This window comes from Podarcis muralis, chromosome 2 (genome assembly GCF_964188315.1).
Source record: "Podarcis muralis chromosome 2, rPodMur119.hap1.1, whole genome shotgun sequence".
NCBI classification, from domain to species: Eukaryota; Metazoa; Chordata; class Lepidosauria; order Squamata; family Lacertidae; genus Podarcis; species Podarcis muralis.
Window position 1 is genome coordinate 53,821,412 of NC_135656.1, and position 23,452 is coordinate 53,844,863.

Sequence of the window (23,452 nt, forward strand, 5' to 3'; positions counted from 1 at the left end):
CAATTGATTAACGGAATTCAGTCTCAGTTACATTGCTTCACTGAAAAGGCCTAAGGAAATAGGTTTGTCTTCAGCTAGCCTTTCAGTCTGCCCCACGAACATTTCAAGTGCTGTCCCATTGGCAGGACTCCCTCTCTTCCGACTGAGTATAATTATGCAGTTACCTGCAGTCCTTTGTTAAAGGTGCTGGGAACTGGATTTCTGTGAGGGGTGAACTACACAAACATTTCAAGTGCTGTCCCATTGGCAGGACTCCCTCTCTTCCGACTAAGTATAATTATGCAGTTACCTGCAGTCCTTTGTTAAAGGTGCTGGGAACTGGATTTCTGTGAGGGGTGAACTACAGCTCCCACAGTTCTTTGCGGGAAGCAATGTGCTTTGAATATGCTTACAATGTCGTGTTTTAAATGTACACAACATTGCTCTTTCTGTTGGTGGTAAAATCAAGATTTTCTTTAATCTGGAGGTGAACCTTTCGTCTTGATACTCTGCCACTTATTTCTGTGATTCATTAAGGCGAAATGGCTCAACTCAGCTGCCAAATAATGACAAAACCCAGTGCAGGTTCTGTGCATTTGAAAGGATTCCTGTCACTATGAAATGTGCACACATCTATATGCCTATTTCCTTTGCCTCTGATGATAAATCCACTTTAACGTTGTCCTTCAAAGACAACACAATTTTATGTCTTACAAACCCACCCCGTCACCATTTTACTTGAGCAACTTTCCCGTTACATTTCATCGCAGCAATTGTTGCTTCTCATGAGGCGCTATCAATGTTTCATATCAAGGTGTCCTCTTAAACTGTAATGTGAGAGAGCCAACTAGAACTGTTGAATTATACATCGCCTAGCTGAATGTAAGCAGCCTTTTTTTGTAAGTCCAAAGCTATCCCTTGCTGAACTAATTTCTGGGAAGCACCGTGAAAAACCCCTATCTATGGATGAGCTTCAGATGAAACTGAGCCCCAGGCATGATGCAAGATCCCGAAAAGTCAGATTCAAAATCTCCTCTGCCTACAGTGGTCGAGTTTTAAAGCAGGTATACGAAGATGGACAGGAACTTGAAATCCCGCAGGAGGAATATCCTCATAGTTTTCGGCACTGCAGCTTTGAACCCAAAGACGACTTCTTTGGGCTTGGTGAAACCCCAGGATCCGGGTTTTGTCCATCAGCTAAAATGAATGCGCAGAGGATCAGTGTATTCAGAGAAGGGAACAAATACACCCTCACGGGGAGCCCTTCCCTCTTAAATGACCACCAGGCAGAGGGGAGCCATATGGTAAGTAATGTTTGTTTAATAATGACCCATTATGGAAATGATTGTAAAATGGCAAATGCGGTAGTCAGAAGCAGAACCTAGTTCTCATGTTGGCCAAGCAACTCTTCCTAAGCCTTGGTGTTTAGACCCGGGTGTGCGACAATGTCGAGTTGCCATACTTCAAAAAGTGAAAATGTGGACAGAAAAGCTGTTGAGCTTTTCTTTTCTTTTCTGCTAAAGTCGTTGAGCAGCCCTAGCAACAATGGGATGTGCAGTATGAAGTACAACCTGCGTAAAATAGCTGGGAAAGGCTACAGAATACATAGGAAACAAACAAACAAACAAACATCAGCCAGAAAACCATCGAGAGCTTTAAAATCAATATCACCGAAGAAAATGGCAGGATTTATGAAGCACTTTATTCAGTTTCATTCCTTATTGTGAAAAGTGAAATCCAATAGGACACAGACAATGCTCTTAAGTTCTGCAGCACTTTTTCTTCAGTGAGAGAAAGCATTTTGTAAAGCACGAATGATGAAGGAAACAGCGCAACTACCTTTTTGCCTTCTCCTTCCTACAACACAGGTGTGTTTCAATGTCCATTTACATACATGGGAACGAAGGCGCAACAGACCTAATGCTGGAAATTTCAAATGGCTTTTGATTCTCGCTGACTCTGAGCCACCAGGTACTCAGAACCACTGCAGAATTAAAGACAATGGTGTTGACCATCAAAATATTACCTGATCCAAATACCTGAAGAAGTACCTCACCCTGCCCTGTATCAGGCAGCCTGTTTTCTTAGATCTGGTGGGCAGTTTTTTCTCATTGTCCCACCACCAGGAACAGTACATTATATGGTGGTATGGGACAGGGCTTTTTCTGCGGTGACAGCCTGGCCTATGGAATCTCCCCCCCCCCCCCAGCCTGCTTTTGCTGTTTCAGGCAAACTCTTTTTTTCATCTGTTTTCCTGGACTTTGGGAGGTTATTAGTAGTTTTGTCACTGCTGTGAATGAGGAGCCCAGGTTGTGGTTCCTTGGGCTTCTTAAGGATCGGCTGTGTTTTTGCTGCTGTAATAAGTTATGATGAATTGGTTTTATTGTAATCTTCCTTTTATTCTTGTATTAGCACCTGCCCTGAAATCGTCTAATGAAGGGTGGGCTAGAAATGTTCTTATAAGAAATTAAAATAAAATAAAATAATAAAATAAATACCGGTAGATGTATCCATAAGTAAAACCTACAAAAATGAATGCTTTGAAGCACACCAAGGATATTGACCCAATGGATATTGACCCATTGTAGAAATTCCAAGGGACAGGTGGATACAGGTGATACAGATACCTGAGAGCTCGCTCCAGCTGCACTCCCCATCCCAAGGCACGCAGGGCAATCCACTATTAATGGTCCTGTGGGACTCTCGTTATAGGTGGATATTGTCTACAGTGGTTTTTAAAACTGTGTTTTAATGTTACTTTTAAGTTGCCTTAGGAAGAATTGCACCCTGCAAGACAGAAATAATGGTAAAAGATGAAAGAATGAATGTCTCCTTGCAGGCCCAGGACCCGCACTCTCCCCACCTCACCAACCGGGCTAGAAATGAAGGACACCACACCATCAGAATGGGATCGAATCTGGCCACAACTTTATTGACTACAGATGAAGAGGTTTGGCATAGGCAATGGGTAACCATTTACTTCTGGCCTGCCTGCCGGAAATGACATCAAGGGTCAACCCGACAGTGGGGATTCATATTACTTACGTCAAATAGGGGGATCCCTGCAGGGATTACTGCCTTGAGGAGTGCTGAGGCCCAGGCCCCTGTCTGGGCATATGGACAGAAGCAATTCCTTCAGAGATACCCTACTTCTGGAGGGGGAGCTGAAGGTACAACCTCCCCTCCATCCAAGACTAAGGTTACCCAGTGCCTAAACTGCCAAATTTGTGATGATTGCTATGAGGTAGGCCAAACCCTCAGGACAAAGCTAATTCGCCTGACAGGCAAATTCCTACCCGGCTCTCAATATGGCAACCATCATGGCCACAGCAAGGCCAAAGCAGCTGTGAAATGCATTGTTGAAGGAGTGTGTGAGTGTATTGATGCAACGAGGTGAGCCGAGTATCAAGGGCTGGTGCAGGCTGGCTTAAATCCCCCCAGAGTGGACCTAAGAGAAGCCTAAATGTTCCATCATGCTCGCCCCTGGGGGCGGATCCAGCCCTCTGAGCTGGCTAGCCATTGGCCAGTTCAGCAGACTGGCACGGAGCCGGCTTCCATGCCAGGAGGATGTGAGCCAGAGCTCACATGACGGCTGGGGAAGTCCTCCGGCACTAATGACTCCCGTTGTGTTCAGGGAAGGAGGTGTTACCCAGCCCACAAGGCCGCTGCGCCCATGAAGGGGTAAGCAGACTTATTTGGACCATTCCCACTTCACCATTTCTGCTTCCCATATCCAGGAGCCACTCACTATAGGAAGTACCAGTCACTGTTGCTGGTTGTGGGAGTCATCAAAGTTTCCAGGCAAGGATGGGGAAGCTGAGAAATGTTAGGAGACCCCTATTCCCCTCACAGAGTTAAAAATTTCCAGTGTGGTATACAGTGGTACCTCAGGATGCGAACGGGATCCATTCCGGAGCCCCGTTCGCATCCCGAACGGAACACAAACGTGACGGCGTGTCTGCGCATGCGTGGCTCGCGTTTTGCCGCTTCTGCACATGCGCGTGACAGCATTTTCAGCGTCTGCGCATGCGTGAGTGGCGAAACCCAGAAGTAATGTGCTCCGTTACTTCCGGGTTGCCGTGGAGCGCAACTCGAACACGCTCAACGTGAAGCGCATTCAACTCGAGGTATGACTGTAACAATCAATCCCTCTTCCCAGGGAACTCTGGAAATTATAGCTCTGTGAGGGAAGTAGGGATCTCCTAACAACTCTCAGCACCCTTAACAAACTACAGTTCCTGGGAATCTGTGGGGAGAAGACAAGACTGTTTTAAGTGGTATGACGTTGCTTCAAATGTGTACTGTACAGCAGATGGGGACCTAAGAGAGCTGTTGGACTTTCAATTTACGTGTTCCCTGCTTCATTTCAGAATCCCCCTGTTCTAGATATTGGGAAGATTATCATCTACACTAGCAATCTGAAAATCATCCGATCACCACTGACTAAGAAGGAGCTGGTGAGAAAAATAATACAGGATGAAGGACTCGAAGACTGGTCCTTCACATACCACGAAGGAAGAGGAGAAACTTGCAGTAACCCAAGTGATGAGAACATAAAGGAGACTGAATGTGAGCTTGTTCACAACGAGCATATGCAGGTAACATGCATGGTACATTTGGGAGCAGATGCAGGCATTAAGACGTAAGGTAGTGGCGTCTCCCTGCTCTAGAGATGTAAAAGTATATGCTTGTGCATTAAAAGAAAAAGGGAAACGATGACATCCTCCAAATGTTGTGATACAAAATCTGTCAGTTCCAGGACTTATGGCAGAGGTGGGGAACCTCAGGTCCAGTGGCTGAATGTAGCCCTCTGTTACAAATACAGTGGTACCTTTGGTCATGAACTTAATTCGTTCCGGAGGTCCATTCTTAACCTGAAACCGTTCTTAACCTGAGGTACCACTTTAGCTAAGGGGGCCTCCTGCCGCCGCCACACGATTTCTATTCTTATCCTGAGGTAAAGTTCTCAACCCAAGGTACTACTTCCAGGTTAGCGGAGTCTGTAACCCAAAGTGTTTGTTACCTGAGGTGTTTGTAACCCGAGGTACCACTGTAATTGAAAAGTAATGCAATGGGACTTTATAGCATGCTAATGAATAAAATTAGTAAACAAACTGATCCTCTAATTCAGAATGCCACGGCTTTAAAGCTTATGGGATATCCAGTTGGGGAATCCATTGCGCTTAAATTAAATCAACGGCAAGATATTGCTTTGCAGCTTCAAAATTGTATAAAAAGAGTCTTTGCCTCATTGATAAAGTGAACATTTCTAAAGAATTTATATTTAAAAGCAAGGCATCAGGGTTCGAAACAATGGACTGACTTATGGGACTTGAATGGACATGCAAGAAGGTACCAAAGGGATATTTCAGGATGGGGGCCTTTGGCCCAAAACAAGGTACATAAATGAGCCGTAATGTTGTGGGTGGTGCTCAGCTATGTGTTGCTTGCAGTAGACCCATATAAATCAATGATCATGACTAAGTTAAGTCACGTGTGACTAGTCATTAAAATTCCAAAATCAGACCTGTGTGGAATTGAGGAAATGTGTGTGCATTTATTTTGCGAAACTTGTACAAGAATCAAGGGAACATTAGCAAGGAACTAGAATCACAGGGAGGAACAGATATTAGTATTCCCACTAATATTTATCAAGCAAACAGAAAAGCTAGATGTTCAAAAACCATAAGAGCCATCCACATCTTAGAGGGATTTAGCCTGCCAATTGGATTTACTTTAGGTAAAGGATTCTGTGAACTGGTGTTAAGGAAGCTTATTTTGATCAGTCCCTTTGTATTTCAGGAAGCAAATGGTGATATCAGTTGCTCCCAGTGTAAGGGATCAGGCTCTGCACCCTGCTCTGTGTGCCACGGAAGCAAGTTTTCAATGTTGGCGAACCGATTTAAAGAGTCCTACAGAGCTCTGCGATGTCCAGCTTGTAACGAAAATGGCCGGCAACCCTGCCGGACCTGTGTTCAATGACTGTATCTTCTCTCTGGCTTCCTTTTACTTCCCTCGTTTGCTTGTTTTGTGTAGAAAAATAATCCTTCAAGTTTTTATGTCTATTGTATTTACCTCTTTGTACTCAGGCTACACCTGCAGGTATAAAAGTGTTTGTATGCAGTGTTAATATGTTACATAAGGCGGTACCCATTTAAAAATAGCAATTCCCTTCCATGACATTAAAAGTGCTATGGCTTGCTATCAGCTTGTTAACAAATTGGGCCATGATCCAGCCAAGTCTCATTGATTTCAGTGGATGAGATTTAAGATTAACTCTCCAAGTGAAATCATTTTTAAAGGGCTTAAGTTTGGCTGAATCATGTCCTGGGTTCTTTTATTTGACACTCCTGTTCCAATTGAGAAACTCTAATTTGTGTCCCCGAAGTAGCAGCATTGAATAAGTACCATGCTAACAGCAGCAGCAGCAGAACTCAAATGAGGAAGCCAAATGAGAGAGAAGCATTTCCTTGTTGCATAAATTGGGTTATTTTTCATAGAAATCGTCTCACCTCCTCCTATCCCCTTTCCCACAAGAGATATTGAAGTTTTGCACCTATTGATAACTATATCACAACTCCTGAACACATGTTTACCCTAACTTTGCATATGTTTAGGCTAATGGTATTCCTCGTACGGTAATTTGTAATCTGATTTCCTGGTTTCAGGTTATGGGTATCGTAGGACAGAAATGAACACTCCTTTTGCAGCTTGCTAGAATAAGGATCCTTCTAGATTCAATCAACAGCAGAAGCGTCTACACCTCAACTGATAAAATAAATCATAGCATGTTATATGATTTATAATTTCACTTGCCCTTTTGCCTTGAACATTTGTGATCTTTTTCAATCCACACCCCATTTTGCATATAGCTGCACATTTATCCCTCCTGAGGTGCATGCCGTTTTCTGCAGATCTAGCTCATTTCAATTTTATTGTTATTAGAGCACACTGTGTTCTTTTCCTGCATGATTTAGGCAGCACCTCCCAGTTCTAAACACTACCATAGAGAAGGAGGGAGGGAAACACCAGTGCAATGGGGGGAAAGAGAGAGAAAATGTGTATTTTATGGCCTTATTCAGAGAGATGCTGCCACTGATGTTAATGGGGGAAGTTCTGCCTCTCTCAGGATTCACTTGTTAACAAATGGAGCTTGTGTTGTTTAAAATGTGTCCCCAGTTGTAATTTCTAAACCATGAATTATAATTGCTGAATACTTAGCATGCTACCACTTGCAGCGCCAAAACCACTACAAATAAGGAAGTAAATGAAAGTGCTTTCTACTGTTACTCTGTTAATGTCAAGGCTGGCTTTGCTTACATATGAGATCTAAGGCTCTTGATGAGCTAAGAGATGCCTCACATTGTTTGCCTGCTGAGTTCGCAAGGATAGTCAGTGTAATTTATGGTCAACTGTGTACTTTGGGATGTGTATGTTAGAAGATTTCTCTGAAAACAGCTGTATTAGTAGCACTAATGCCATCATATTTCTAAGACCTGACTGAATTCTCTTAATGCTGAAATTCTAAAGTACGAATCCCATTCTGCTTTGAAGATTGTCTTTGCAAATGTATAACTACTGCTAAGGCTTTTCTCAGTTCTAAAAATGCCTTGAATTTTAATGGAAGCATGGCTAGTGCACAAAATGGGGGGTGCTTCAGATGTTATCCTTCTATCCACATAGAACTTATGACCCCTGTTGTATTTCATTTCTGAATCATTCCATGTCAGTTTCGCTTCACTGCTGACTCTGAGACTGAAGCCTACCTCAAATATGGCCTGTGACTTGTGAAAAGCCAGAATAGCACGTTTACAATGGGGGGACAGGGGGACGGACAGCTACGTATACCCTGTGTGTATGGAAACTTTGCCTTTCCATAAGCAAAACAGGAGTCCTGTGTACAGCGTTGACTCCCAGCCAATGGCCAGGATGCTCAAAACACTCAAACAAACAAACAAACAAACAAACAAACAAACAAACAAACAAACAACTCAAAAATCATTTTCCTTCAGGACTCCAAAAAGACTGAGCGCTGCACTGGATTGCATCATCTTCAGGTTACCACATTCTGAAATGGGCATGGCAGCAGCTCAGCTTTAGGCCTTTCAATGTGCCTATACGTCTTACAAGCCATGCAAATGCCATGAAATGAAAACTTCACATCAGTTCCGCTCTGAATAGATGCTCTGAAAAATGTGGGAGCTCAGCTGAGCACCTCAAATGCAAATTATATGTCTGAGCAACAGACCTCAGTCTTCAAATGTGGGTCTAAAATAAAGGGATATATAGTATTTGATCTAAGGCACTGAAGTGTCCGTTGCCTAGTGCAGAACCCTTTACAGTCAGCTATTTCCTGCTTTGCAGTCACCCTCATCCCCAGGGACTCCTCACACCTCACTTAGGCTCACTTCCTGAAAAGGATGCCAGCTGGGGAACAAAGGATATTGGGGAATAGACTGAAGGGCTAACAGCAGTGATTCAGTCCCACCATGTGTTCCACTCCTGGTGCTTTTAATCACACCCCCATCCTCTATTGTTACCTATAGGTGTCATTGGGGCAGATCTGCTTTTGAAGACAGAGGTCCATTGCTGTCACATCTGCTGAGAACCTCAGAGGCAAAATTCACATTTGGCTGCATTCTGGCCATTTGAACGCCACTCTAAAAGGCAGCACCATCTTTATGACTAGTAAGTAATAAGGCAAAGGCATCGGCTAAGAGGTTCTAAATACAGTAGTGAGTAAATTCTAGGAGTATCACTGGGATTGCCTTAGAGAAACAAATTTGGGTCAGGTTGTTTGGGTGTGATCTAAAAGGTTTGTAAAAGCACTGGCATCCACAACAGCTTTCCACTCAATTCAATGGGGATAGTTCTGCACGCATAGTTTGGAGATACACAGTAAAGTTCTCACATGAAAATACTCCATGCTCAGGTGGGAATACCATCTTCACACAGCATCCTGTATGTCTAAGGAGTTTTTCAATCAGGTCTCAGATATGTAATTGCCATTGGTCAGATTCCTTAATCATGGCTTAGACTGTGCTTTTCTGAAAATTTCCAAATGTATTATTTGGAAATACATCCCACTAAAATAAATGGGACACGCCACCAAGAAATGTGTTTATGATTGACATGTTAGTGATTTTGTGAATGTTTTTGTTTAGTCGTTTAGTCATGTCCGACTCTTCGTGACCCCATGGACCAGAGCACACCAGGCACTCCTGTCTTCCACTGCCTCCCGCAGTTTGGTCAAACTCATGCTGGTAGCTTCGAGAACACTATCCAACCATCTCGTCCTCTGTCGTCCCCTTCTCCTTGTGCTCTCCATCTTTCCCAACATCAGGGTCATCTTCAGGATCTGTCCTTCCAGTGAGCACTCAGGGCTGATTTCCTTCAGAATGGATAGGTTTGATCTTCTTGCAGTCCATGGGACTCTCAAGAGTCTCCTCCAGCACCATAATTCAAAAGCATCAATTCTTCGGCGATCAGCCTTCTTTATGGTCCAGCTCTCACTCCCATAATCACTACTGGGAAAACCATACCTTTAACTATACAAACCTTTGTTGGCAAGGTGAATGTTACTCTCTTGGATAAAAATAATAAAACTGCAAGGTTTCATGTGAACCTTGTTAAAGCTCTCTTTTTTGTTCTATAGTAATATCAAGCCTTTCATGCTTCTCTGTGGCAAGCATATGACCTAGTAAACTACCCTGGGGACTTTTCACAGGGTGGAGTAAGAAATGCCTAAAACCAATAAAACAATACAGCATTGAGACAGAGACAAGTACTGCCTAAGTGCCATTATTATTCATATAAGTAAACACGAACAAAATATTTCAACATGTATTTGCCTATCACAGCCAAGCTACCTGTGACAGAAATACTAAGCCTAGCATTTGCACAAAAGGAAATATTTTACCAGGCTCATAAATATAAAAAAGATTGGTTCCTGGTTTTCATCTCTTGGTCACATTGCAACATGATCAAAAGACACAGCATAGCTCTGTACCTGAAGCACACTGAAATGCATAATTTCTTCCTGTGGGGTTATTATTATTTCCCAGAGATGTCAGATGGCACAAGATGGCAGGAGCACTTCCCACAGGCCCTGGAAAAGAACTTGTCCAGCAACAGGGGCATCCTGGATTGGGAAGCGGGTAGCTTGTGCCCGTCAACTTGTCACTCATGTCACTGGAGAGACATAACATGGACCCATTTCTGCAGGTCCAGCCACAAGCCTTAACCCCGTGGTTCTCAAACTGTTTTCTAGCACCACACTGATTTTTTTGTTGATAAGAAATATAATAGGAAACAAAAGAAACAACTCCTAGCAGTGCTTGATTTATAACAACATAGAACACAACTACTTTATAATATGAACATGCGACATCCAGAAAGTATAAAGCAATGAAGCTACTTAAGTACATGAATCATTCCCAAAATATAATTATAAACGAGCCTCTTGCATAGTACCTATAGTACAAACTCAATGAGACAAGTTAGCTTACTTTTGCTGGGTAATCTCGTTTATATTAGGTCTAATTTGGGACAAACTATTGTTTCCTCATCAACACAAAGAAGCCTTTCTCTTTTCTGATCTTTTATCGTATTTGTCAGAAAAGATATCCATCCTAACTGTTCGATCAAAAGCAGAACATTGTGAGCCATCCTTGCCATTTCTCTCTCTCTCTCTCCCCTACCCTTTCACGTCAAAAGCCAGTGGTAGCACTTTCTCACACACTAATGTGACCAAGAATTAGAATTCAGGGTGGCTGAAAGGGAAGAGAGATAGGGTTACATAGGTAGGGACAGGATAGGGGGTCCCCAGGGACAGGAAGCAAATTAAACCCTGGTCATAATGGTGTCCCTGAGTGTGTCCCATTAATTTCTCCATGTACGCAAAGGGCTGCCATTCAAGTCTAAGATCTGCACTTAGGGTTTGACTGCAGCAAATGTGAAAGCTGCCTCCCACCATTGTCACTGGATGGCTCTCACTGATTAGGCTTCTCTCCAAGAAAGTGCAGCATCCTATCTTCTCCTCTCCTCATCTACCTACATTGCTGCAGTATAGAAGCTCTCTCTCTCTCTCTCTCTATGACCAGTCATGACAAGGGGCATTTTGCAGGCTCTATAAAATTAACAAAGTGTGACAACTATCTAGTCATTAGGGAGGTCCAAAAATTTGAGGCTAGTTACAAATGACAGCGTTTGGATTAAAGTGGGTGAGAGTTGAAGCTATGACTATATTACGACCTAAGTGCTTTAACTACGGTAAACTTCTAGATTTACAGTGGTGCCTCGCAAGACGAAATTAATTCGTTCCGCAAGTCTCTTCGTCTTGCGGTTTTTTCGTCTTGCGATGCACGGTTTCCCATAGGAATGCATTGAAAATCAATTAATGCGTTCCTAGGGAAACCGCCTTCAGACCAGGTCCGGGGACAGTCTGTCCCCGGACCTCTTCTGAAGGCTGGGGGGGGGGCAAGGGCTTTTCTTCCCACCCCCAGCATTTTAAAAAACCCTGGGACAGCGGAGGACTTCTCCGCTGTCCCGGCGATCTTAAAATGCTGGCGGGCGGCATTTTAAAATCGCCCCGACAGCGGAGGACTTCTCCGCTGTCCGGGGCGATTTAAAAGCCCCTGGGAAGGCAGGCAGGGGGGACAAAGACTTTCGCCCCCTGCCCGCCTTCAGAAGGTGTTCCCGCCCCCCGCCCCGCTTCAGAACAGCGTTCCGAAGTGGGGCGGCTGGGGCAGGTCTTCCCGCCCCCCCTCCCCGCTTCGGAACAGCGTTCCGAAGTGGGGCGGCTGGGACAGGTCTTCCCGCCCCCCCTCCCCGCTTTGGAACAGCGTTCCGAAGTGGGGCGGCTGGGGCAGGTGTCCCCGCCCCCCCTCCCCGCTTCGGAACAGCGTTCCGAAGTGGGGCGGCTGGGGCAGGTGATCCCGCCCCCCCCTCCCCGCTTCGGAACAGCGTTTTAAAATGCTGGGGGTCGGGAGCGAAGCGCTGCCGACCCCCAGCATTTTAAAATCTCCCCGTGTCCAGGGGAGGTTTTAAAATGCTGGGGGTCGGGAGCGAAGCGTTCGCTGCCGACCCCAGCATTTTAAAATCTCCAAGGGACAGCAGAGAAGTCTCTGTCCAGGGGAGGTTTTAAAATGCTGGGGGTCGGGAGCGAAGCGTTCGCTGCCGACCCCAGCATTTTAAAATCTCCCCGTGTCCCGGGGAGATTTAAAAATGCTGGGGGTCGGCAGCGCTTCGCTCCCGACCCCCAGCATTTTAAAACCTTCCCGGGACACGGGGAGATTTTAAAATGCTGGGGGTCGGCAGCGCTTCCCTCCCGACCCCCAGCATTTTAAAATCTCCTCGGGACAGAGACTTCTCTGCTGTCCCTTGGAGATTTTAAAATGCTGGGGTCGGCAGCGAACGCTTCGCTCCCGACCCCCAGCATTTTAAAACCTCCCCTGGACACGGGGAGATTTTAAAATGCTGGGGGTCGGCAGCGCTTCCCTCCCGACCCCCAGCATTTTAAAATCTCCTCGGGACAGAGACTTCTCTGCTGTCCCTTGGAGATTTTAAAATGCTGGGGGTCGGCAGCGCTTCCCTCCCGACCCCCAGCATTTTAAAATCTCCTCGGGACAGAGACTTCTCTGCTGTCCCTTGGAGATTTTAAAATGCTGGGGTCGGCAGCGCTTCCCTCCCGACCCCCAGCATTTTAAAATCTCCTCGGGACAGAGACTTCTCTGCTGTCCCTTGGAGATTTTAAAATGCTGGGGTCGGCAGCGAACGCTTCGCTCCCGACCCCCAGCATTTTAAAACCTCCCCTGGACACGGGGAGATTTTAAAATGCTGGGGGTCGGCAGCGCTTCCCTCCCGACCCCCAGCATTTTAAAATCTCCTCGGGACAGAGACTTCTCTGCTGTCCCTTGGAGATTTTAAAATGCTGGGGGTCGGCAGCGAACGCTTCGCTCCCGCCCGCCAGCATTTTAAGATTCCCCGGGGCAGGCGGGGGGAAGGCAGGCGGGGGGAGCAAAGACTTTTGCCCCCCGCCGGCCTTCAGAAGAGGTCCTCTTCTGAAGGCCGGCTGTGGGCGAAAGTCTTTGCTCCCGACCGCCAGCATTTCCCTATGGGCTTTCGTCTTGCGATGCAAGCCCATAGGGAAATTCGTCTTGCGAAGCGCCTCCAAAACAGAAAACCCTTTCGTCTTGCGGGTTTTCCGTCTTGCGAGGCATTCGTCTTGCGGGGTACCACTGTATTGGGGGGGGTTAGAAATATCCATTTCCGCTTTTAAAAAACACTGAGGTTTTGCACAAGAGTGCACAAGATCTTCCTATTAGTGTTATCTTATAAGCCTGATGTATGTACTGAGATTGGTCTCCCAGGTAATCCCCAGCATTTACTGTGAGAATATCTCCTCCAAACTGGGCATGTGGCAATTGGTGGAAATAGGTTTCTTTCTTTGGTACTGGAGGCCACTGGAAACAAAATGGCTAGGCAGGGGTCAGCAAACTTTTTCAGTAGGGGGCTGGTCTACTGTCCCTCAGACCTTATGGGGGGCCTGATTATTATTTTTTTTTTGGGGGGGGGGAATGAACGAATTCCTATGCCCCACAAATAACCCAGAGATGCATTTTAAATAAAAGGACACATTCTACTCATGTAAAAACACGCTGATTCCCAGACTGTCCGCAGGCCGGATTTAGAAGGCAATTGGGCTGGATCCAGCCCCCAGGCCTTAGTTTGCCTACCCATGGGCTAGGGGCTGTGTTTGGATGGGAACACAAAGAAGTGGAGTGCTGAAATAGAGCTCATCCACTGAAATGTCACCATGCCCACAAAAATGGGGGGAAAAAGTGTTCCACACTAGCAGTGGCTGCAGACTGTATAACAGGCTATTTTTTCATTTATCAGATCCATTTTAAATGTGAAAAGGGGGCTGGCATTATGATGAAAGCAATGTTATGTGGATACTGCAGAAAACTTCTGGGCCTGACCAGGACTGACTTGACAATAAAATCCTGCCAGGAAATGCCCTTTAAGGTGGCACAAGCATCTCTGTGCGAAAGACTTAACTCTCTGAAAACTGTAGCCTCACCAGAATCCTTTTCCTTGTACACCCTCTAAGGGCAACAGAACGCATCTGCATAGGCAGCCCCGTCCTAAGCAAGTTTATTCTTTGTGTGACGTACTTCCAAGTTAAATGTGCACTCTTACCCAAGAGTTAAATCCCACTAAAGTCAACGGGGCTAACTTCTGAGTAGACACGCAAAGGAATGCAGTTGGGTTTCCACACCTCTTGGCGTGGAGTTCCCACCATGCTAGTGGGAAATGCGGTACTATGGCTATTTTTAGGAGAATATTTCTGTTTTCAGAAAGCCCGGGGTATTGTTACATTTTCTCTCAAGCAGTTCCGCAAACTTTGACCCTCTGAACAAGAATCAGAGAGAGAGAGAGAGAGAGAGAGAGAGAGAGGAAGGGGGCGTGGCTTCTGGCACACGTGGGGGAATTGGGCTGCGTAATTGGATTCCAGAGGGGGCCTCTCTCCGCTTCGAACGTCATTAAGGTTCTAGAGAGAATGCACCTTCCCCCGCGAGGCAGGAATGTAAAGGAAGTAAAGGAACGTGGGAGCGGCCACACTCCAGCGCCGAACACGTGTCGTTGGGTTCCCGCGTTATGAAGTCCCCAGAACAAAAAACAAAAAGCACAGTTTGGTTCAAAACAGCAGCGCAACGGTCCAATGACTTCGTAACCGTAGCGAACTTTCTTTCCCCTGCCCACAGCCTCCAGAGAGGCCTAAGCCGCTCAGCCCATCTCGGCGCACGTTTGCATTGTGACCTAGGGAGGTGTTACTCGGAAGGCAACGCTGCGGCCCGTTGCAAAACGACGTGGCTGGAGAGCGGGTGTTTGTGCAGAGAGGGGGAGGGAGGGGGCTGCCGGAGCCTGCGCGGGGAAGGGAGCGGCCAGGCCCTCGAGCGAGCGCCGCCGGCGTTTGGGAGCAAGCTGGCAGGAGGGGGCCCGCTCGAAGGGCGGCGGCGGCGGCGGCGGCGGCTCGGCTCCCGCCATGGGGGTGACCGTGGAGGCGCGTAAGGTTTACAGATACCCCTTCGAGCAGGTAGTGGCCAGCTATCTCCGCAAGGTAAAGAAGGGGAGCTCCTTTTCTTCCCCGAAGCTGTGTGTCAGGCCCCGTTTCCTTGGGCTCAAGGGGGTTCATTCACAAGTGTGTGTGTGTGTGGGGGGGGGAGAGGATAAGAAGGAGAAATGGCGGCAACGGTGCGCCCCAGCCCAATCTTCATATTGAACACTCTCCACGCACGCCCTCTCCAGTCTGGCAAAACTAATTGGAAGTGTTTGCCAGCCTCCGATTTTCTCCTTTGGTTGTCAGCAGAGCCCCGACTTCAGTGTCCCCTTGCAGTTTTCTGTTGCTGGCCTCGTAACACGCGGTGAGGCCGAACCTTTGGAGTATTTGGGGGGTGCGTGTTGCGTCGCGGGTGGGGTCCGTGCTATGTAACCCAGCTTCCATCCTCCTGGCTGAGACAGAGGCTCCCCGTGTTTATCGGATGGGGGTGTGAACGCGCCTCTGGATCTCTCCTTCCCACTGCCTGGTTTCGCACGTGCTCTCTCTCCGGCACGTTTTTCGCCCTGGCGATTGCTGGTGGGCGCTGCTGCTTTTCTCGCTTAGTTCTCACGAAAGTGTTACTTCACCAGAACTTATAAATACCAAGGCGCTCCTGCCCACTCCTTTGAATTGAGACAAGGTTTTTTGTGTCTTGCAGGGTGTACTCAGGACTTTTATTGGGGGGAGGCCTTTTGTTTTTTCGAGGGGGGGGGGCAGAACTTCAGTTAACTTAGTATATTTATGTATTTTTATTGATTTGGAGGGGGGCAGCTGCCCCTTCCCCCCAGCTACACCCATGGTGTGTGGTATACTTTCCAAAGTGCATGTCTTCATCTCCTTGGTGGAACAGCCAGGATGAATTCAGAATCGGCATTCAAGATGCCCTTCACAGATTGGAGAACTGGGCCAAGACTAACAAGGAATGTCAATAGGAGCAAACGTAAGGTTCTGCGCTTAGGCAGGAAGAACCAGCTGCTCAAATGTAAGATGGGGTACACATGGCTTACTGGTAATACACGTGCAAAGGATCTAGGGGTCTTAGTGGACCACAAACTAAACATGAGATTCCAACTAAATACCAGGAAGAATTTTTTGGCAGTAAGAGCCAACTGTGGAACGGACTCCCTTGGAAGGTGGCGAACTCTCCTTCCTAGGGTGTTTTTAAGCAGAGGTTGGATAGCCATCTGCCACTGATGCTTTAGCTGAGATTCTTGCATTGCAGGGGGGTGGACTAGATTGCCCTTGGGGTTCCTTCCAGCTCTACAACTGTGTGATTTTATGCTCATCCAAATACCCTTAAAGGGAAGCCACACATGTGATGTATCAACAGCAATCAAATGTGGGAGTTACAAAAGCATGGATGATGGTCCAAATCTTAGTACTGTACTGCAACTTGTATGGTTTTATGCTGGTTTTACGCAGACTTTTGTACTGGTGCTACTTTCATATTGATTGTATTTAGTTGTTAATTGCATCTGTGTTTTATTGTTTTTAATTTGCAAACTGCCCAGGGGACATGGTTAATTAGGCGGTATATAAATGCCACAAATATCTAAATAAATAAAGCAATGAAAATATGGAGCTGATAAAATGCACTTGTGCCTTGGGCTATAATCTGGCAGCAGGCCATGGTCCAAGAGAATGCTAGCCTGTAAAAAAATTATTCACAAAGGGGAGCAAATAATATCCATGCATCTTGTGTGGAGTGTAGACCCTGTCCAGCTTCATCTACCTGCCACAGGTGGCCAAACATGGTTGCAGAAGAAGCTGTTGTGTAATAGGGCATAATGATACCCAAGCCTGTATTCTTGTTCATATATTGGGGGTAGGTTTTATCCCTTTTATGTTATTGTAGTCAATTAACATTCTTCTATCTTTTTGATGTATTTTATATTTTGTTTCATGTATGCTTTTACAGATGTAAGTCACTTTGAGACTTTTTGTTGTTGCAAGTGATGAATATGTGCGATCAATACTACTACTAATTAATACTGATGTGGTTAGGATAACATAGTTAGCCATGGCACATCTGGTTCTGGTTTGAAACCTTGGCTCAAATGAAACCCTTATATTGGGTTACTTAAAAACAAGAATGCCAGAGGTGGGATCTGAAAATGACTTATTTTTTGTATTTCCAAAGTGAGATTATTGGAGCTCACATCTGGAAGCAAGCAAGCCCTATTGAAATTAATGAGTTTATTTTTAAGAAGGAATGCACAGGATCACATATTAATTTGCTGCTTTTGTCAAACTGTTTTGCTACCATTTAATAACGTGCTACCATTAGTACAAAGGAGTCCAGGCCCATGAACACATTGCCTTCAGCTCCCAGAGGAAACCTTAAGTGGCCCTGCGTGAACAGTTGGGGCAGCCTCACCTCAACCATTCCTGGGGATGCTTAAGACTTAGGTGCCCCAAGGAAAAGCAGAAGAGAGGAATCGGAGGCAGGGAGCTAGTGCCATCCGCTTCTGAAGTTGGCCTGAGAATATTTTGTATCACTTGTGTGTTAATGTTTTGAACTGTAAACAGCCTTGGATGCCTTGGCAATTAAGGTGGTGTAGAAATTCAATAAATAAATAATAAAATGAATATTGTACTGTTATGTTACTGTTTATTGATACATTGTGTAACCATATTGATAAGATGTAACTATGAAGGCACAGTTCTTTGCACTGTCATCTTAAGACTGAAACAGACTGCAGGATGTGCGAGAAACATCTGTATTCCCCTATTTAACTGCAACCAGTCCTGAGGGTAGAGTGGCTGCAAACCCCCGTCCTGGCTGGTGGGTGGTGGTTGCAGCCCCTCGTGCTGCCGCCATGCCCAGGCAGCCAGAAAGTGCAGGGGCAGCTGGGGGTTAATGTCCACTCCTGACTGGCTGCATTACAGGACAGGATTGCCCGCCAAACAGTGTTAGAAACTGAGATATGAAAGCCAAAAGCTAAAGCTATGAAAAAAAGGACAGTCACGGAACCAAGAAATTACACAAAACAAAAGAATTGCTGTGAAAATCCCTGAATCGAGAAGTAATCGACTATAGAATTGAATTAAATAACAAAAATTAAAAAAATTAAGGAAAAATTAACCTAAAATTAAACAAAGACTTAACGAGACTTGCCGGCTACAAAACTCGTTTCACTGAACTAATCAGTTTCCTCAGAAGGAAATAAAGAAATTCTAAACCTTAAATGATTTTAAGTGATATCAAACAAGTTTCACTTTTTTATAACAAGAATAGAAAGCTGAAAATGAATGAACTGCACCTATGTTCATTTTTCACATGGTCTAGTCTTTCCCCTGCCCACCCTCCTAATATTCTTGAGAGGGTCTCTTCTCCAGTCTTCAGAGAGTGGCTGGAAGTGGGGAGGCAGAGAAAGGTCCTCCTTTCCTTCCCCTCTGCAGTTTTAATCTGAAACCTTAGGCGCAGTACTGTACCCAGAGCTCAGAAACTGCTCGCGCCAATGAAATTCTCTGTCGCAAAATGCACCCAGAACAATGAGAGTTTCAAACACTGCCGCCAAAATGCCTATGTTCAAACTAACCAAAAAAATGTTTCAGGTATGCCAAAATAGTATGTGTGCTATGCATTCAAATAATTTAGGGCATGCATGCACTCCTCACTAGAGCTCCATCAGTTCACAAGTCATTACTGATGTAACATAAATGAAAAATGGCTGTCATCAGCATACTGGGGGAATTATCTTGAGTGCAAGTAATATAAGCTTGTCTTTCCCAAGCCTTTGGTGCTTGTTGTGGAGCTTTAGGGGGAAGCAAAGTCTTTATGGTGTGTGTGGTTTTTAGATGACAAAAACTAGAGGGAGAGACCTCTATTATTTTTTACCTTTCCCAAACCTCCTAGATAAGAGATAAGGCACTGCCTCTACATTGGGACTCAAGGGAGTAGCAAGTATATCTCTTGCTTCTTTTAAATAAATAATAGAATTACAGAGCTGCAAGAGAGCTTGATCAGTGGCCTGCTCAATGCATGGTGGGACAGCAGTGTCCCAGACAGATGACTCCACATCCTTTACATAAATTCCTCCAGGGAGGAGAAGCTCTTGCTGTTTCTTCTCTAAAGTGCATCACAGGCTGGGTCTTACTATCTCATTTGGCCTTGAGGTTTGGGGAAGGTAAAACACACCAGGAGTTTTCTCTGTGTCTTTTTTACTTCTTCTTAACCCCGTTGCAAGTGGTAGAGATCCCAGCCTCTTCTTGAAGCTTCAAGCGCACACAGAAGAACCCTAGATTGACTCTTGGGGGCAAGCTTGATGTTACACACAGATGCCTAATTCTCCCCTGCCAATCTTTTAAAATGAAAAAGGAGCCTTAGGGAGTTGCCATCTTCCTTTTGAGCGCTCCCCCTTACATGCTGGTCTTACCTGATAGCAGCTGGTTAGAAAGGGCTATTTTCATTTAAGAAAAAAAAGAGAGAGGTTACATGCATCTGTGTTTGATGTCTGGCTTTGGTGTTCAATTCCTATGTGTATTTTCCTATTCTTTTATTGTTAATCTGAATAGAAGTATAGAAACTGTTTAATTATAGATGTTCATAATATGGCGACTTTATTGCCCTCTAGCTGTGGCTTTTGAGAAATGAAACTGAAGTTTAAAAGTAATTGCTATTTCTTTGCCAGTTTTTTAATCGGCATACTAAGGTCAGATGACCCTGCTCAATACTATCTCTCCTCTGCTCAAGGGGTACAAAAGGACAACTTTTTGAGCAACCCAGTACTTTTCATTCAGTGGAATGACTTCGCTGGCAGTCTTGTAGTTTTTGCACCATGCTTTCTCTTCCTACTTTCTGTCGATGCTGAATGTAAGAGATTGGAGAGGCACTGCCATTGAGGTGTTCTTCCACCTTATATCTAGCAATGTAAGCTTTATTGCAAACTCTTCTGTTACCAGTTTCATTTTTATCTAGTTTTGCTTCTCAGCATGTGCATTTCTCTTGTAATTAATGTGACCCCCATCTTTACAGATCATCATTGCATCTAGTAACAGTGCAATTTTTGCCCAGTGCAATTCTTCATGTGTGTATTTTGCTTTTTAATTTAATCTAAATCTTTGTGTGAGGTATTGAGCCAAACAATTCCTATTAGTTTGGGTCATGCCTTTCCACTGTAAGCTGCAAACCTGCTCAATTAAAATAAATGAGGTGGTTATTGTTTTTGGGTTTTTTAAAAAAAGACTGATTTCACCCTTGATTCAGAATTGTCCAGGATTTATAAATGCTATGTATGTCAGCTGATTTCATGCAGTATGCTGCTGTTATCTACACCAGATAGGTCATTTATTTCTGCATGATCTGTTGTTGTTGTTGGGCATACATTTAATTGTTCTTTCTCTAGTGATGGCCAATTTCCTTGGTTCATTTGGGTTGTTGCTTGCAACCCTGAGATGGTGTTGGCTCTACTACTCCAGTCCAGTATACTGACAAATCTTTTTCCTTTTTGACTGCCTAAATACTTAGTAGAATTCCTTCTCATTTTCACTAGGATGCAGCTGTGGTGTGACCATTCTATAGTTTTGCATTTTCTGTCTCTGACAGCAGCAAAATATTAGTTTGGATTATTCGTTTTCTAAAAAACCACAAACTCTGAAGATGAATCTAGACAGGCATCATCTTAGCACATAAAAAACCCCAAGGGTAGCCATGTGATCCATAAGAAAATAAAAATCCAGAATCCCATAGTTGGATAATACCTTTATTAGGACCAAACAGAAAATGTGTTAAGCTGTTATCCAAGATGTATGATAGAGAAAGGACAATGGTTCACCTGAAGCATGCTTCAGGTGGCAAAAAAGGAAGGTTCACTTGGCATTTGATTCAGAGGCTGTATGTGTGTGTTTGAGGAGTAGATGCAAGGGAAATTAGCATTTACTCCACAGCAGTAAAAACTGAACTTCTGTGTGCAATATGTATCTGTAAATAGCCTGAGAGGTATGATTGTGTGGGAAGGCTGTCACTCCATAACTGAACATTTTGACTTGATCTTGAACACCAGATTGTGCTGAGACAGACCTGTAGTTTTAAACTTAAAGGTAACTAGGTAAAGGTAAGGTAAAGGGACCCCTGACCATTAGGTCCAGTCGTGGACGACTCTGGGGTTGCGGCGCTCATCTCGCTTTATTGGCCGAGGGAGCCGGTGTACAGCTTCCAGGTCATGTGGCCAGCATGACTAAGCTGCTTCTGGTGAACCAGAGCAGCGCACGGAAACGCTGTTTACCTTTCCACCAGAGTGGTACCTATTTATCTACTTGCACTTTGATGTGCTTTTGAACTGCTAGGTTGGCAGGAGCAGGGACTGAGCAACGGGAGCTCACCCCGTCGCAGGGATTCAAACCGCCAACCTTCTGACTGGCAAGTCCTAGGCTCTGTGGTTTAACCCACAGCGCCACCCGCGTCCCTTAAAAGTAACTAATAATATTGAAAACAGAAAGCATTTTAGTTTTGCTGCCCAAGAAAAGGTGAAACGTGCCTGTGCTTGGTCATGGGAATGTGAGAAATGCTTTTGAAGGGTTGAGACAACTAATTTGGGGGGAAATTGTAATCTTCTGAGGAATGCTAACTTAATCCTTGTGAGTAAACTGCATCCCCCCCCCAGCATTTGAGCCATAAATTCTGGTTGCTAGTGTGTGTGTGGGGGGGGGGGACATTTCTTCACTGTCCATCACATCCACGTAAACATGTTGTGTGGCAGCCATTGGCAGCCAATGTCCCCACTGTGGAAGGACATGTGGATCCACAATTGGCCTCCACCCGTGTTTATGGAAGACAATCTTTCTCTGCTACGAGTGATCACCGAAGAAGAAGATTACTAATTGAGGAAACCACCCACACCAATGATGCTCCTACAATTTTTGTACCTACTTTAGGTGTGTGTGTGTGTTTGTGTGTGTGTATGTATGAGTTGCTCCTGAGTGTTGACATTTGTTCTGCACCTTTCTTTCCCAACATGCCTTTCTTCAACTGTCAAAGGTTTTTTGTTTTTTTAAAAGGGTGAGCAGTCTTTCTTCCCATGACAAGCCGTTGCATAATTCTATGATTCTATATCTTCACTCCTTTGGCTACTGTAAGGACAGCAACACAAAGGGAGCTGCTTCAATTGCTCAAAAGCATGCACAAGGACCCCGTGGAATCTCATCTTTGCTCTGTGCCATAACTACTAATGTAGAAGGAATGAGATCTGAAGCAGGTGGATGCTTCACCTTGAGTAAAATAAAATACCAGCCACTTTAGATAGATTTTGAAAATGGCAACTTGGTTTCTAACTTCTACTGGTTTGTTTGTTTTTTTGGTCTTGTCAGCCCCTTACTGTGTTTGATATGTGTTCTCTTACTAGCTGTGCCACACATTTACTAGAGTTTACTTTATGATACATTTATTTGCTGTGATATCCTGGAAGCCTGAAATCGTAGGAACTGATTTCTTTCCCACTGGGATTTAAAAGAGAATCCTTCAAATATATTTTGCAGTCCTGTGATGCTTCCATTTTTTTAGTTGCATTTGAGCATGTGTACTTAAATATCAACTCAGTTCTTGCGTTGAAGGATTTTGGTTATCATTACAAATTATATTAAACCATGCTGAATTCTCTGTGCAGTCAACTAGAAGACTAGATGGTTCTCTTGCTATGATTTAATTTAAGCCATTTATGTGTTTGTGAATGTTATATAGCGGGCTTGCATTGTATTTTGGTTTGTATTATATTCTAAGGATTGCGTCTTCTCTTTACCTTGTTGGAAGCCCCATTTGAAAAGTGAATTCATGCTGACTTTTGTGATACTTACTTTATTTTGTCGTTGTGGAAGGTTTGTATGGAAAACAAATGTTTTTCAGAAAAAGCAGTACATAAAGCAAAAACAATATTAATCAATAATTGCATAGTATGCAAACACAGTGTTTCAAAGTAATCCATCTTTTTCAACAGAGCAGGAAAATCACCATTATAGCTCATCATATGTCAGAATTCAGTGATGAGCACTACTTGATCTTCACACCAAGAAGTGCTTTCATCTCCCTCTCAAAATAGCCTCTCGCTGTATCATAAGCAAACTTCTTTATAGTGTCATTGGAGTGGAGTTTCAAAAGCAGTTGTGACCTGGTGCTTTGTAGAGGATGGTAGAAGGGGAGAGAAAGAATTACAGTCCCAGTAAGTAATCCCAAAGTCTTCTTCACATGCAAAGCTTCCTGAATTGTTGGCCTCTTCTTAATGTAGCATGGCATCTGTTAAATTTTCAGGAAAATTGAATCTTTTTAATATGCCTAATTAATATATTGGAGCACCCAGCAAAGTGAATCACATAATTGCAATAAATCATAGAGATTGCTGTGACCTCTGGGTGATCTTAAAAATGAAGAATATATCT

At 44.6% G+C, this 23,452-nt stretch overlaps 2 protein-coding genes across 2 annotated transcripts in view; both read left to right on the plus strand.

Moving 5' to 3' along the window:
• The first annotated feature begins 287 nt into the window (after positions 1-287).
• On the plus strand, positions 288-7,933 carry GRXCR2 (glutaredoxin and cysteine rich domain containing 2). Its single transcript, XM_077924486.1, has 3 exons — positions 288-1,283; positions 4,350-4,621; positions 5,766-7,933. Exons 1-3 carry the CDS (start codon positions 942-944, stop codon positions 5,959-5,961), a joined length of 810 nt encoding a protein of 269 aa, XP_077780612.1. The 5' UTR covers positions 288-941; the 3' UTR covers positions 5,962-7,933.
• A 6,975-nt stretch (positions 7,934-14,908) lies between these two features.
• The window catches only part of PRELID2 (PRELI domain containing 2), a 36,858-nt gene continuing 28,314 nt past the window's right edge, over positions 14,909-23,452 (plus strand). The window contains exon 1 of the mRNA XM_028717914.2: positions 14,909-15,103. Within this exon, the coding sequence (XP_028573747.1) occupies positions 15,029-15,103 (75 nt within the window). The 5' untranslated portion in view covers positions 14,909-15,028. The remainder of the gene's footprint in view (positions 15,104-23,452) is intronic.